At 35.2% G+C, this 17475-nt stretch overlaps 1 protein-coding gene across 1 annotated transcript in view; it reads left to right on the top strand.

Annotated features, from left to right (window-relative positions):
- The window catches only part of LOC134741000 (cAMP-dependent protein kinase catalytic subunit 3), a 58804-nt gene extending 44662 nt beyond the window's left edge, over positions 1–14142 (top strand). Inside the window, exons 5-7 of the mRNA XM_063673719.1 lie at positions 3619–3800; positions 9410–9487; positions 9764–14142. Of these exons, the coding sequence (XP_063529789.1) occupies positions 3619–3800; positions 9410–9487; positions 9764–9889 (386 nt within the window). The 3' untranslated portion in view covers positions 9890–14142. The remainder of the gene's footprint in view (positions 1–3618; positions 3801–9409; positions 9488–9763) is intronic.
- Positions 14143–17475: the final 3333 nt, after the last annotated feature.

Genomic DNA, 17475 nt, shown 5'->3' with positions numbered 1-17475 from the left:
ATAATGTAATACGTTACATGCAAGATAAAGTTTACTCAAATGCGAGATTTTAACGGCAGTTATGGTACTTTGAAGCCATCGGTGTCACAAAACACAAATGTTGTCATTTTTTTAGTTACAATTTTATCTTCCTTAAGAAAACTTTTTTAGGAAACTTCGTATGCTCGACATATGTCACATTCTCGTCCGTTGGAACATTGGTGTTCTCAAAATAATACCTAGTTACCTTGCCATGTATTTCCATTTTAAGTGACAAGTGACATATTAGTCCTCATTCCCCCATAAATCCCATAATGCAAAAGGGTCATTCTTGAGAATTGGATTATTCATCTCATTCCCTTGGCGATTTTTATTTATAAAAAATTTAACCAAATCGACAAGGGAATGGTAGTGAAGCTCTAAACACATTTTTAAACGTCTTTTTTTAAAGCTTCTATTAATATAAGAACCATATATTTTTAACCAATCATTAACTAATCTGCTAACAATTTAACTCAGAAAAATTCTTAGTTTTTTTCGAGGAAGTTTGTTCAAAAGATGGGCAGTGGACGCTACAGGGTAGTCAGATTTCGGCTCTTTAATAATTTATTTCACTAATTATTATTATAATTACATCAACCAAAAATACTCGTGCGCCAGTTAGAATAGGTACGTAGTAGGGTAATGAAAAAAAATTGATATGCCCAGTTATTTTAATGTTTCGGGTACGTTTTGCCCCTGGACGCGCAAATTTTACACTCTCAGGAATGACCCAGACAGCTGTTTTTTTACATTTTTGACCGAATGACGTACCCGCACCGCATTTTCAGACTTTTTATTTTTATTTTTGGAGACAGTGGGCTTAACTTTTCTTGAACGTTTGCCGATGCCCATTATCTTCAAGATATTTTTAAACAGTTTTACTGCCACATTTAAACATTCTCGTGACCTCTCTAAGATTTTGTGACTCAGCGGGCTTTTACTTTCTTAAATCGATCTCTCCTAGAGAACTAGCTTATGCTGGAATGATTCCCTCAACCAGACTTTCTAGCGGTAGTTTTTTAAAGAAAAATAATATAATATTATAAACATACCTTCAGCTCTAACCCGCTTCCACAAAATATTCCACTATCTTGGAACATCGCTTTCGGCCATAGGGAATTACTTAGTACTAGAGAAATTACAGTAGGTTTACAGTTTACAGTACAGTTCTTCTAGATTGACCATAATTTCAAGAGAAAGAATCCAATACCCACGAAACTTACTGGACTGTCAATTATCAGATATATAGACTGAATTGGCAGTTAGATATATGTAATATCAGTGAAATTTTTTGTTTAGGTACTTTTTACATGAACAAGTTTGGGAACAAATCAAATTATTTTATTAAATATTTTGATTTGTGTTTTTTTAATTAGTCACACTACTATATATAAATTAAAAATTGTAATAGATATCATATATTAAAGAAAAAGTGACGAAGCCCTCCAGTGTTGAAGGCCGGATTCGAACCGGCGTCTTTAGCTATCGCGGCTAACGCCATGAACCCCTAGGCCACCTCGCCACGGCGGTACCCTTCCCAATGAGGGCTATCATTTTTTTGCTCACCAGTTGGCGCCTCTGTTGATGGTGGTCCAAAAGAATAAGAACAGCTGTCAGTCATTGAAGTGACAAGTGACATTTGACATTTCAAACTTTGCGAAGACCACCATCTACATAATGTATATATAGTTACCAGAAGTTTTAGCTTTGTTTAGTTATTTTTAGCGTTCCGTCGCAACAAAGCAAAAAATTCTGAGGGATGGGTTTTCACTTATTTAAACTCACGATTATAAACCTAATTTTACGCGATTAAGTCCCGTCGTTGTGAATAATAATGGGTTTTCAAAACTAAAATAAAAATAAAAGACACACACACACACAAACAAGCGCGAGTCAGTTTTACTTACAAATAATACAATTTGATTTTTGATTAACTAGCCCTCACACTAGATCAATAAGAAAATAAAGTTAAATTAAGAAGGGTCTAGCATGCTAAGCGAACAAGAAGTGCCCCCAACGACGGATTTGGTCATTCTTTCAGGTGATGTACTGGCAGGACCTAAGAACACTCTACCTTAATATCGGTCCTCGATCTTCTTTTGTTTTCGAGTTATTCAAGATAATGTAAAGTAATCTGCGTATCATTGAAAGTGTCACATTTTGTAAACTGTTCAAGTTAGATGAACCAAACAAAATTATATTTGACAATAATAAAATAGACTACAAAATGCATATAATTACTTAGACCTGTTCGATTGGTCAGTTAATGAGCTTTTCCAAAAAAAAAACTGCTTATTATTAAAACAACTTAAGTACCGCCTCTATATACGCTATTACGCAAAGCTTGCATGGCATTTTTACATAGAATGAACGTACGGAACCCTCCTTTATGCGTTGTCCGACACGCATTGGCCGGTTTTGTAGAAATTTACTAATGAAAATGACATTTTCATAATAATATAGGCCTAATATAAAAAGTCGGAAACTGATGCGGAGCCGGTTTTATGCTTGTGTTTCCGCGATTAATGTCTAGATAACTGCATAATTAAAATACAACTTTAGATCACCGTTGCGATTATGTAAATTTTGGCCCTACTAAAAGAAACACAAAGCCGCATAATTAATAAACAAAGTCCCAAGAAATGTAGCATGCGTAAACTAATCAAAACTTAAGAAAGTAACTGCAACTTTCGAAATCTATAAAACAGGATTCAGTTAGCAATAATAAGTGCGGCGTCGTTGTTGCCGACGCTGTATCTGTCGATTTCCTAGATAGAATGATGTTAATTCCGTCACACATTTTATCAAGGAAATTGACAGGATACAGCGGCGGCCACAACGACGCCCTAATGCAGAGGGCCTACCGCGAACCACGTTCGACGTGTTGTAGAGTAATCGTGAGATTCCGAGTAAAATGCAAATTTCTCTAAGCTTGTACACATTTTCCAAGATGGTGGCGGTTCCTCGAGGTCCCTAAATGTCAAATAGTGTGGACATGAAAAAGAGACCTTTAATTAACATACATACCAAATTTCAGGACTGTTCTAGAGATTTCGAGGTTAGTCCTAATCCGATTGTGCTAGAAGGAGAAACGGCTTCTTCGTCTAGTTGGCAGTGACCCTGTGCGTGTGCACGAAGCTGAAACTCATTTTGATTTGTATTGTAGGCGTTGAGATCGATCGTTCGTCGCAATTCACTCGTCGCGCTGTGGATACATAAAATATAATATTCATTTACGACTCTTGTCTGCTGCCACCGACGGTTTAATGCGGTGTTTACATTACTATTATTTAGTGTTGTGATATATTCCCTTAGATCCTATCTATACTCAGATGATGGAGCTGGAAAGCAGTTTATTAAAATAATTTACTTACGTGCAATGTGTCTTGTCGTTAATAAAATAAGGCAGTACTATTTAAGTGCAACAATTAAAGGTTGAATCATTGTAATCATTTATTAAGTTAATTTTTTATAAAGGTAATATACTACGTACGCCATACTTCCATACATTTATGATTTAATGTCAATGTTATTTTAGTAGATTGGATTCAAGTGTTTATGAGCGCGTTATAATGTGCTTTTGTCGGTTATTTTCAGGCGTACTCATTTACGAGATGCTAGTTGGTTACCCACCGTTCTACGATGAGAACCCCTTCGGCATCTATGAGAAAATCCTCAACGGACGGGTGGAGTGGCCACGGCACCTCGACCCCGTTGCGAAGGACATTATAAAGAAACTACTCGTACAAGACAGAACTAAGAGACTTGGAAATATGAAGGTAATTTATCACATAAAACTGTTAACAAAATCGTCTACAGTAAAAACTTTTTACACAAAAAAACCGACTTTAAAAAGGATGAAATAAAATATTAAGGTAAACGCAGCTATCAACGACCCCTCGAAAATCTGCAGGTATTACCGATCTATTTAAGTAATTAGATATGTTTTCGTTGCCAGAATCATTTCAGCGGTAGGTAGATTATAGAGATATAGAGACAAGCGTTTGTTCGTTGGGTATCGAGTAGTTTAACGTTATTTTGAGTGGTAGTTCGAAAAAAATATAAAATATGCAAATCACGCAGGTTCAGTAGACGCAGTGGACGCAGGTTATGTCATACTGGCGCTTGTACTTTCAAGTAAGAACGTGACTTTTCTGTTTAAGACATTTATTAACATAATTGACCACTGTACTTTACTTTTTATTACTAAATGTATTCATTCAATTGTAAATTATGAATAGAATAGAATAGAAAACGTTTATTGTAAAAATCTACATACAGCACCATACAAATTTAAAAAGAAGAAGATCTTATACACTAACACGTAAATTACAAGTAGCTTATACTAACATGCAATAATTACAATATTGATGCTGCTATAGAGGCTACAAATGGACACCACTCAGCATATGCTCTAACATATAGGTATATGCTACAGCGCTGGTCTTGTTTTTACATCACAATTTATCTAAAAAATGACTTTTAAAACCTTAAAACTTTAAATTAAAATAGGACGGTGATAGCTTCACCACTTTTAGTTGCAGCAGCTATCAACGATCCGTAAGTCGGTAACGGCCACAACGTAATGTTTAGTTTTTCGTTCTTTTATATTATTATAACATACCAATACACATGTATTTTTATGGACCCGGTTAAACGCAAACAATTTGTCTTTTTAAAAATCCGACACCGACACCGACACCGACATTACCGACATACACATTATTATCTAGTTTTCTTATTTTAGCGTTGTAAAATTACCCACAGGTATGATATTTTTGGAGCACCGATGGTGTGTAGTAACAACATTCATTGAAACTGCGTACATGTGCTTATATTTTTTTATGTTACATAATTACAAACTGGTTTGTAGTACAAGGTCAATTAAATAAAAATAATATTTTTGTATGAGTCGGTAATGCATTTTATGTTCGTACTTACATATTTTATCACCGACTCATAGAAATCGGTAATAGCAACCATAAGAAGCTATTACCGATCGTAGATATATAGGTAATTTCATGTCATACTTACTTTTGTGACATGACAGATACCTATTATTATAAATACACACACTCAAACTGACCCAGATTAATCTTCCCAAACTAAGCAAAGCGTGAAAGTTCCTAGAAAATTCTGGAAAATTTTCATTCATATAGGAAATAGAAAATTTTAATATCCCTAAAAAAATATTTGAAATTTTCAAATTAATCCACTATGGAAACTATGTCACCACACCAGCTTAGGAATATACGTATCACTGCTGGGCACATACCTTTCTCTTATCACGATCGGTAATAGCTATGGGTCGGCAATAGCAACAATCGACTCAGTAACTTCAAAAAATATGTTTTACATCATAATCCTTTATTTAGGTACAGGTAACTTAGTAATTACCTTTTATAAAATAATATTAGCATATAAAAATGGAAAAGTATATTTGAGGGCAACCTGTATACTTAAAAACTTTGGTCGATTCTAAAATTGCCTTAAGGGGGGCGTTAATACCTTCAATTACATTATCCTTTTTTAAGTATATGCGTTACCAACTGATATGTTTGAAGTCGGTGCCAAGCCAAATAGTAAGAATACCAGTCAAAAATAATCAGCATTAGGTATGGCTATAAATCCCATTACAACTGCACTAATATAAGTTGATAACGCATATACTTAAAAAGGATAATATTTTATTTCATCCTTTTTGAAGTCGGTTTTCTTTTTTTTTTAAGTTTTTATTTTTCCATTTTTATATTTAAGGTATTGTTAAGAGCGTAACGCATGAATGAAAAACATAATCATGTTCAACACTAAATTCGTAAACTTTACTAATAATCAGGATTTTCCTCGAGTCCGTCTGGGAAATCATTCCTGTCACTACACTAAATCCATTCTCCGCCCCGACACTGACCCAATCCCTCAACACCTCGATCACTCAACCTCACAGCACATCAACCCCTTATCAATGAACCCCTCGACCCTGAACCACCAACCCTTCAACCGACATTCCCCGACCCATCAAAAATCATAATACACCCAATTATACGAGGGAAGTCCCACATTTCGTCTATGGTCTTCATCACCACTATAAAAAGTAAGTTACAAAGGCGTTAGCGAATATGTGGTGTCAAACTCCCATGAGTTTACAACAGGGCTACAGGGCTACAGTTACACTTACACTACATCAAATTGGTGGTTATCGGAACCAAATGCTTGAGTTACTTTAGAAAACACCGAAATCACCATATAGTGCCTTTAAAAATTTAGGAGCTCCCTCAGATCCTCATAAATTCCTTCATCAGATCAGAACCAATAATATTACGGAAACACCTTGGAGGTAACTCTCTTCAGACAAAAAATAATTACTCAAATCGGATCACGGGTGCTGGAGTAATCGCTGACCATACTACATTTAATAAATCATCATCATTATCATCAAAACAATCAACATCATCCATCCATCAAATTGGTGATTTTCGAGAGAAAATGCTCCAGTTGCTTAAGAAAACAACCCAAATCATCATACCTTTAAAAATTGAGGAGTTCCCTCAATTCCTCATGGATCCCATCATCAGAACTGCACCAGATTAATGTAGGACCACCTTGGAGGTAGTTCGTTTCGAACAAAAAATAATTATTCAAATGGACCACGGGTCTCGGAGTGATCGGTGAACATACATTAAAAAAAACATAGCCACAACCGAATAAATACAGAACCTCCTCCTTCTGGGTAAAGAAGTCGGTTAAAAATAACTGTAGCCGTCGTAATTCGGTTGCGAAATATTGTAAGTCGTAGTAAACTGTATATTCCAACATTCAAATCTTTTGATATAGCTACCCTGTTTTGTAATGGATGTGACTGCAATGAAATCAAATATAACCTTACATAAATGAAATGGTGAGTATAGAAAGCCTGAAGACAGCAACATTACAGATATGAAGAAAATCGTTCAGAAATCAATATTGAAGTGGTATAATCATCATTGCTGTGTACACAGACGCGTGTTTACATTGGGCGGAAAATATCTAGCCTTGCGCTTGACCCGCCGTTGTTTTAAATTACATATGCGTTACGAGGATTATCGCTGTATAATACGCAGAAAGATGTTAGAGTGTTGTCTTTTGTATGTTTTGTACTTTCATGTGAAACTCGGGTTCATGTGCACTAAAAATATTTTTTTTTCGGAGCTATGATGTTGGCTGCTCTCCAGCCGATTCCATATATAACTTCTAATCTTACACTTGACAACTTGTCTGTAGGAGTTTTTTAAAGGTTGATTAAAGACTCATCTGTACAAGGTCTTGGACGTCTTGGTACAGTGGATATTAGTCCAAATGTCACGTTTATAAACCTGGCATTTGTAATTAATCCATGGAAACTAATTTCATATTAGAATACTAACTTCTACGAGTACCTAAATGAAACAATATTTTTTCACGTATGTTTTTATTAAAATTACAAAAAAATATAATATGTATTTGAAAAATCGTTTTAATACAATCTTACACAAATCGACCTAGTGTCAAACAAGTTACCTAGTGGCAGCAGTAGTATTCTGATAAATGAAATATTGCACAAGTAATACCTAAAGTACTTAAATACACATGAAAAGATAAACATTTGGGATTGATAACATTACATAACATAAAAGCAATAACGTCGTCTCTTAATTGAACTCCTCAATAAGATGTTTTTGAAAGTCAATTTTAGTAAAACCATTCATTAGAGTTAAAAATTACCAAAAAATCGAAACAAATACTTCCCAAAAATTTGAATAATTTTATAATAACTAGGGAACCATTTAAACTATTTTAATAAATATTTTACTTTTTTTTTTCTTTAGCATAAGCATATTATGACATCTATTTTGCAGTTTATAATTTTATATGAAATTTATTACTTTCTCCATAATATTGTTTTGGAACAAAGGGTCTGCTAATCCCTTATCTTTATAATAAAATTGACAAGAACTATAATAATGAATCCAAAATTTTTGAATACTTCAGTTTAAAGAAATCTTTATTCTCAAAAGAATTATATTAAATTCGCATACATGAGCTATATACCTATTTCAATAAAAAAACAGGAAATTGTTGAAAATTTTACGAATAATTTCATTTATTAACAACCGTTTTTGTAAATCCTCTTCTCACCACTTTCATGGTTCTTGAATAAAATGGAACGTCTCACATAAAAACCAATGGAAAATATCATTTAGATATGTAGTAAGCTCAGTGTAAACACCAACCGGAAACACACTCAATTCCGAAGAAAAACTTTCAATATACCAAGTCAATGTAATTAGATCATTCTATTCCCATCGAGTGAAGTCCGATGATCGTTAGTTTGGAATCGGCTGCAGTTTCTAGTGATTTGTTTTCTCCGAGCTTTTTGCCACGGGCTGGTTACGCGTCACCGCGATGTCGCCGTGTCGCCACGATGTTTAGAAAGCCATCCATCAGGCGATTAGCGGCGACATTAAACAGTCGCCAGGTCGCCACCACCACTGACTATCTCGACTCAAATACGCGTACCATGTTCCTACCCGGTCAATCTAGATATGTGAGCTAGCCATCGGCAAGGAAGCCATCCCGATGACTTGCACAACTCAAAACGTGTTCAATAAACCACGCGAAGCGACAACAGGCGGTTAGGTTGAGGCTACATTTAATGATGAGAGTATTATTACTGTTGGACATGACACCTAACTATTAAAAAAATACCAAAAAATGTAATGATTTTGTAAAAAAATATAAATATTTTAATTAAATTAAAGTAGTTAAAAAATCCGGCCAAGTGCGATTCGGACTCGCGCACCGAGGGTTCCGTACTTTTTAGTATTTGTTGTTATAGCGGCAACAGATATACATCATCTAAGAAAATTTCAACTGTCTAGCTATCATGGTTCATGAGATACAGCCTGGTGACAGACAGACAGACGGACAGCGGAGTAATAGGGTCCCGTTTTTAACCTTTGGGTTCGGAACCCTAAAAATAGAAAAAAGGAAGCAAAAAATGGCCAAGATAATATTATCACTCGTGCATAATTATTATACCATGCACTCGTGCAAGCAAGACGACTCAGCTGTGACGAGTATATTATTATACCATGGCTGTGACTAGTGTGTCATAACATAACGTCCTCAATAGGCGCATTCTTATAAATAGTATAATAGTAGTGGCATAATACGTCGCTTCGAAGTCACCCATTTTATTCTTATTTACGAGGCAAGTGTCCCGATAAACAATGATGCTCTAATTCCTTTAGTCGTAACTGAGCCCGAAACTGTGGCAGTGATTTATAAAAAATCAATACAGCTGACTTGATTTATGACTTTTGGAAATCTTTCTTAGTTTGTACAAAATTTTTGTTTTCTTTTTATATTGCAGTGCGGTTCAGAAGACGTAAAAAGACACAGATGGTTCAAGAATATCGATTGGGCCGATGTGTTCATGAAGAAAATGCAGGTAATTAATTAACATCACCTACTTATTTTTTTTTATATGACGAGTCCATGTTTCACTATATCATTAATCATTATATTATTTATGATTGCATTACATATTATAGCATTATAGGTATCGCATACTTATAAAATCTAGTCTAGTCTAAAGGGGTTAGAAGTAATTTGAAAGTGAATATAATTCAATAACCAAGATAAAATTCCACGCGAACCAAGTAGCGGCAAAGTTATTTATAACATTTTAGAAATCAATGTCTCCAACCATATTGTTTATGTGCAGCCTCCCATCATGCCGACGGTGTCGTACGAGGGCGACACGTCCAACTTCGACGAGTACACCGAGACGGACTGGAAGGCGGCGCGAGCGCTTGACCCTGACGAACTGAAACTCTTCGCCAACTTCTGATCTCCTGCGCATACGAAATCCAATGGAAACTGATAAAATCCTTGTAGTTCTGGCTACCATACATAGGTATTTTTACCTGATAGTTCCAAACGGAGATTGTAGACTTTCGTTTCCTAATAGTTTTTAATATATAACTTTAGGTACATAGGTATGTACTTAATTTAAGAGCTTAAAAAAGGATTTTTTCTACTCGTCGCCTGTAATGGTTGAATTAAGATTTCGTATACCAAACTATAATTACGTACTTTTCATGTATGGGCTCCCATCTCAACTATAATATTCATTTCGATACGCTGTAGTCAACTATAAAAAAAAATTACCAATCACGTGCCGCCGCGCCCCCATAGAAAAGTCTAAACGGGCAACAATAGTCGCGCGTTGAAGTCTTTTTCACTACATTTTTTGTAGTACCAATTTTCATTAGTTATTTAGGTTTTATAGTAAAAAAAAGTATTATTTTAGATGACTCGTAGAAAAAGTATTATATACAATAGTGAAATAATCAAGCTTTTTACTCTCGTACCTCACTTAGGCAACGAAGCTTCTGAAAAGCTGTCTATTATATCACGATTGTATAAAATCTAAAATACTATACCGATGTAACATGTTGTCATATCATATGGCAGGCATGATATTTATTTAATAAAATAAATAATAAAAATAAAAATTATTTATTTTCAGATAGCTGAGATCCATAAATTGTTAGTTACAAGACACTTATAAAACTACATTAGTAAACTACCTATTACATAAAAACATATAAATACTTATTTCCTAGGTCGTACGACATGAAGGTCGGTATATCGGCGGAGGATATCCGAGTCCCACCTTTCGGCAATCATTCTCAGGATGCTATTTGAGCTCCCCCTCATCCGCAGCACCACAGATGCCGTCTTCTTCCTTATTATGGCATAAAAGTCCTCTACGCTAGCATCGGCAAACATTCCAGAGGCGCTGCAAAATCGAGGAAGCCCAAACAGCATCCTGAAAATATTATTATATTGGATACGCAGGGTATTGTAGGTCTTCAGCCTGAAACTGGCCCACAGGCCACACGTATAAAAACTTTGACAATAAGCTCGAAATAGAGTGAGCTTCACTTGGGCACTGCAGCGTGCGAACCTGTGCGCCAGCATCCCGCCTCGGACCGACAACGCCCTGCGCTCCCGCCAAGGTCCTCGGTCACATTATTAATAATCTGTCAAAATACATTTCGTAGCGGTTAATTCATTATTTTAGAACAATAACTCTAAAGAACTACGGCTGCAATACCTACATAGCATAATTTCATAGGAGACTAAACTGTAACCTTATTTTGTGGTTCGTATGGTTTTTTGGCAAAAGATGAAATGAACCACATTTACTTTATGGTGATGTATTCGTGTAAACTATCTTCATTCATGATATTATAACTGAAGAATTAGAAGCTAATAACAAGAACTATGCATTTATAAATTGTCAAACAAAAAATCGAATAGCCGTTTTCAAGTTTTATTTGTTCATACTTCCATTTTGTATATCTGTAATGCTGTCTTTATTTAAGTAGTGTAAGTATATTGACGCACTGATAAATATCTGTTGACGCATACAATACAAGTCCAATTTGCGTTTATATAGCAAATACTTGCATGCTTTTTCATATTTGTGTATAAATGTGTAGATATATGAAATTAGTGCCTAATTCAACTAATGAAGAGCTACTCAAGTAGGTAATTGATTGTTAACCTGTTTCTATTGTGGATCAATATTTTTAGTAACAGGGTTCTACATTTTAGTGAAAACTCACTTAAAATTATTCCAATGCTTGTTTATTCAAAGAGTAGTTTAAGGAATATAATGTATCTGTTAATAAAATCATCTTCGCTAAGCTGCGATGTCCAATGTTTGTGATTTAAGCTTAAAATAGGCCTTAAAGTATGTTAAGTGTAAACTGTATAATATATTAAGTATTTATTTCAATCATCTTTGAGAAATCACCATTGCACCGGGTTTGTGATATAACTAATGTAATTTAATGGTCCTGCGTTAAGGCGTCAAAAATTATTTATGGATTTAAAAATTCAATATTTAATATTACTTTACCCATGGTCCTAACTAAAGCGACTAGGGTGACTGCTGCAGTTATTGGCCACTACATAGTAATTGGCCGCTGTTAACAATAAGACTTCTATTCGCTTGGTTCTTTTTGATTTGTTAGGACCACTCCTAATTGGCCACCCAATTACTATGTAGTGGCCAATAACTATAGGAGTCACCCTACGCGACAGCGTGATGAGGCAAGCAACAGTCCATATTATTTTGTCTCAAATGATCGTATTAACTAATCTGTAAGGCTTGTATAAACCACGCGTTCTTGATAATAAAATAATATATAAGTAATTATATCTCTATGTAAAAAATAACAATATCACGATATCCTTCGTCACATTTATGATTAGATCACAAAATATCACTATAAAAAAGTTGTCATGCATTTATTGATTCATTTATATATATGGTCCTCGTAATCATATATTATTGGTAATATTATAATTTATAATTATTCGGATGCGGACCCGAGAACTATAGGATATTTTTGGTACCTACAATATATTATTTATTATAATAGACATTTTAGTTGAGCAATGCGCGACCTCACCTCATCGAAGTGATGTACTGTTTACGCACGAAATGCGTGAATCGCACCTCCTTAGTACCCCTAGTGTAAATTTCATTCGATAGCGTGACGTGACGCGTTTGCGTTAAGTCTCATTTTGTATGGGATGTGACTACTACGTGGCTCTTCTAGTCCTTCTAAGCTAACTTTGCACCGACTTGAATAGAACAAAATGAGGGAGTGTCTTTCTAAACAACACATTTTGAGATAAATTTGACATTAATGATGACATTGCCACACTTTGTCATTGCAAATGCGATGCAGAGTTAGCTAGGTTCGACTCTAGCATTTTCAGATATTTAAAGAAGAGAACGATAAAAAATATTATTTATCGGTATAACATAAAAGGTAAATATAGATTTACATTTCATGTTCTTTTGTCGTTTTGTTATCGTGTACCTAGTTTTTTTTATTGGTAACCGGTTAAAGTTAGCTAGCAGTACCTAATAGAGTCAGAAATGATGATATCCGCAGTAGAACTAGGGTCGCAGAATTGCAAACCTTAAGTGGCAGTGGGCGGGGCACATTGCTCGCAGAACTGATGGCCAGTGGGGCCGTAAGGTTCTGGAGTAGCGTCCGCGTACCGGAAGATGAACTGCTGGTAGGCCTCCAACGAGATGGAGCGACGACCTGGTGAAGGTCGCGGGAATTCGGTGGATGCGAGCGACACAGGATCGGTCGGAATGGCGAGCCTTGGGGGAGGCCTATGTTCAGCAGTGGACGTCTATCGGCTGACATGATGATGATGATGATGAATAGTACCTTAAATGAAGAGCACTTACTACTGTTGCTCAATGAATGAAGAAGGTACTTAATCAATAAATTATGTATAGGTATGTCTATTTTGATAACCGCTTTAAATTATATATTTTTTATACCAATTGCCTATTATGTAGTTGGTTACAGGTTAAAAACAGGAATTTTGATGCTAGTTATGGTCCCTTATATCCAAAATGGATGGATGTGAATCTTCTCAGATGATTTTTACGCCTGAGACCTTAATCTGTTAAACAAAAGCCATTGTTTATTTTGTGCGAGCGGTCGGCCATTGTGTCTATGCGCGTGCCACAGCAACAATGTCGTTTAAAAAGCGGCTGTATCGTGGTGGGTTTAAGGTTCAAATCTAAGTACATGTAACATGTTTTGGTAATGTAGGACCATCGACCACCTCAATGTAGGCGAGCGCTACAGCCGGTATTTAAACGACATTGTTGCTTTGGCACGCGCTCAGACACAATGGCCGACCGCTCGCATAAAAGAAACAATGGAATTTGTTTAACAAGTTAGGGTCTTAGGCGTAAAAATAATTTGAGAAAATTCATACCATACCTAGTAAGACTCTATGTCGAAGAGCCTTCTTGCCGTTTTATCCGGGTCGCGGCGTGATTAGTTTGAATTCAGGCCATATAATATTCTCTGTGATTTCATTTAGTCGTTAAGTATAAGATAGGTAATTAAAGTTATTAAGCATAAGCTTATTTCAGTCAATAATCACAGAGGAGTAATGTCATTGAAACTTACTTTGTAACCGTCAACAATCTACTAAGAAACAGCAGGGTTGTAAACTATAAAATAAATGTACATTTACCAAAATAAATGTGTTATAATTCTATACTATGTGTATATTAATACCTATCATAACCCAGAGACCGAAACGTCACCAAACGGAACTTCAACAAAAACTTAAACCGAAGACAACTACCTACATATGATGAATTACAATAAAGGCATCCGAATTTTTTTTTAAACAGAACCCATATTTGATAATTTCTATATATTTATATATATTTATTTTATTGTCCAGCATGAAATTAACGACAACCCCGAAAACTTATTTAAAAACAATTCTGTAATCCTTATTTGCATTTAGCAAAAGTATATCGGTGTATTACCAACCGAGAAACCGCGCTGTTCACCTTGTTGGATGGTTAGTATTTATTATATTTAGCTGACAAAAAGGCGCAAAGAGCCATGGAGCGTGCCATGCTCTGTATTAAGCTTCAAAACCGACTAAGGAATTTCGAGATACGACTTCACTCTATGGTGCTAGACGTGGGAAACGTCATTACCAGATTAAAATGGAGGTACTTCACTCTAAGGTGCAAGACGTGGGAAACGTCATTACCAGATTAAAATGGATTTGGGCGGTACATGTTGCCAGGCAGAGTGATGGTAGGTGGCCGGAATGGTGGCCGCCTTCGGACAAAAGGAGCGCCTGGCGTCCATTGGCTCGTTAAGTGGACGATATGAAGTCTGTCTCTACATAATCAATTCTGTGGTACTTTTGTAGTACATATATAGTCATGCCTATAATTATCTATATAAATTTAAAATTACTATTACATGTAAGGATCATTTTATTAACAGCTTATATTTTGATAATTCTTACTTTTATGTATGACTAGCTTTTGCCCGCGACTTCGTTTGCGTGGAATCAATTACAGCAGCTAGAGTAAGTACAGCGCCTGGATAAAGTGTAATAGCAATTATTCAATTTGAGCATAAGGTTAATTGCTTACATCAATTATCAGGTAATTCATTAACTCTCAATTCCACCCCCCTGTTCACACTCTCTATTGATGATTTCCGACATAAAAACTATCCTATGGCCTTCCCCGGGACTCAAACTATTTCTATGCCAAATTTGCCGATGCCGTGTCCGAGGACGGCGACTCCAACTGTTTTTAATGGGGAACATGGAACGCTCTAGAAGCCAAACTTGGTTTTGAAGACGCGATTACATGGTACGCAATGTAGCTGGCCGGCTGAGTTGTAGGTGTAGGTATACGAAGGCTTCGGCCGCGTCTTACGGAGATGGCGCTTAGCATCCAAGTCTTCTAGACGCCGCTGCTCGTATAGCAATACACTACATTTATAAAAGCTTTTTTAATTAGCTTATAAAAGAGTATCAATTGTCTGTTACTTGTCACTGGTTCCTGCCATTATGAATTGTTATAAAAACTGCCCTATGTCCTTCCCCGGGAATCAAACTATCTATGCCAAATTTCAACTAAATTGGTTCAGCGGTTTAAGCGTGAAGAGGTAACACACACACGGACAGTCAGACAGACAGACTTTCGCATTTATAATATTAGTATGGATTGGTTGCTATTACGTTTCTAACAAACGAATAAAGTTAAAAGATTGGTTCAAGTATAGTTTTCATCATCAACCCGGTAATAACCTAATATTATACAGGGTGAAAATAATTGATGGGCCCTGGAGGGAAAGTGCCTTAAAACCTTAGCTCATTTTACTTAAAGGAAACATTCTTTTATTTTTACAAATAAACAAAACTGCATTCAAAGTTTTTTTTTTAAATTACGTATGTCAAAAAATATTCTTGAGTACTAAATATTTGATTTTATGGATATTTTGTACGACAGACGTGTGTAAGGCCTAATGTTTCTTGGATAAATGTTATTATTAACATTAACTGTATCGACTAGTAGAATAAAATAGTGTTTATTTTTTGGATTTTTTTAGTCGGTTCGATTTTCGGGCGAGACAAGCGAATTTTAAAAATTCTTTGAATGCAGTTTTATTTCTTTAAAAAAAATAAAAGAATGTTTCCTTTAAGTAAAATGGGCTAACTTAATGTTTTAAGGCCAGGGCCCATACATTATTTTCACACTGTATACATGATACATCAGTTATGAATAATGAAAACTTGTTTATTCAATTTCAAATATTAGTATAATCTACGTTCATTCTGATTTTGATCAAACAAACACATGCGTGCAAAAAACAGGGTTTGGTTTGAATTAAGATGTGTTTAAAATAAACATTGTAACTATTTTAAAACTCTTGACGCAATTGTAAAAACGGGTTGGCCGACGATTAAGTGTACCGTTCACTGCTGTGGTCTCAGTTGTGTTGCGTACATAAGCAATCACGCATATAGGATGTATATTATAGATATATGTACTTATGAAAAAGTTTGTCCACTAATTGGGAAACTTACTCATTAACACTGGGCCGAAATTAAATATTTACCTACTTACTATGATAGCAAGTTGGTCTTTTTAAGATATAGTTATTTGTTATACAAGGGTGCAAAGTTGTATTTTACCCGCGAGTGTTTTAACTATAGCGAGGAAAGTGCAACATCCACAGGCGTTAGATCATCTTCATCAACTGGAATCACTCATTTTTTTACGATACTATAACAAAAAACTGGAAATTCTGTAAAATAAAACTATGAAAACGGATTATATCGCGTATATTGAATTTATAATACATCCCGACGTTTCGAACTCTTTACAGCGTTCGTGGTCAACGGGTGACTGAGGAGAAATTACAAAGTGCAAAAATACCCACATACTAAAATAATGAACAATCATAGACTACAAACTTTAAGGCTGGTTGTACATTACATTGTAGTCTATGATTGTTCATTATTTTAGTATGTAGGTATTTTTGCACTTTGTAATTTCTCCTCAGTCACCCGTTGACCACGAACGCTGTAAAGAGTTCGAAACGTCGGGATGTATTATAAATTCAATATACGCGATATAATCCGTTTTCATAGTTTTATTTCATGAGTAACTATCGCGGTAACCGAAGACAATATTATGGAAATTCTGTACTTTTACGTGAGAAGTTTTGGTACATTTTTATTGACAATGTTGACATTTCTGACGTATGAAATGTCAATGATGCGTTTTGAAATTGCATCGCTTAACTTGTGCGTTCAGAATTATATTTAACATAATTATTAAAAAACAAACGTTTATTATGGAATTTTAAGGTTTATGACTTAAAATCATTAAATAAAGCTAAATCTGGTATTTTTTATTAAATTCTCAAACCATTTATTTAATGATAATTAATATCGAACGAACCATTATTATGAGCGTTTTACGTTTTGTTTCTGTCAAGCTACTTAAACACGCTCCATCCAAGGTCAAATTACTTTCCCCACTAGTGG

This window comes from Cydia strobilella, chromosome 4 (assembly GCF_947568885.1).
Source record: "Cydia strobilella chromosome 4, ilCydStro3.1, whole genome shotgun sequence".
In the NCBI taxonomy this organism is placed as follows: Eukaryota; Metazoa; Arthropoda; class Insecta; order Lepidoptera; family Tortricidae; genus Cydia; species Cydia strobilella.
Note: the sequence above shows the minus strand (reverse complement) of the source record. Positions and strands in the feature narration are given on the sequence as shown.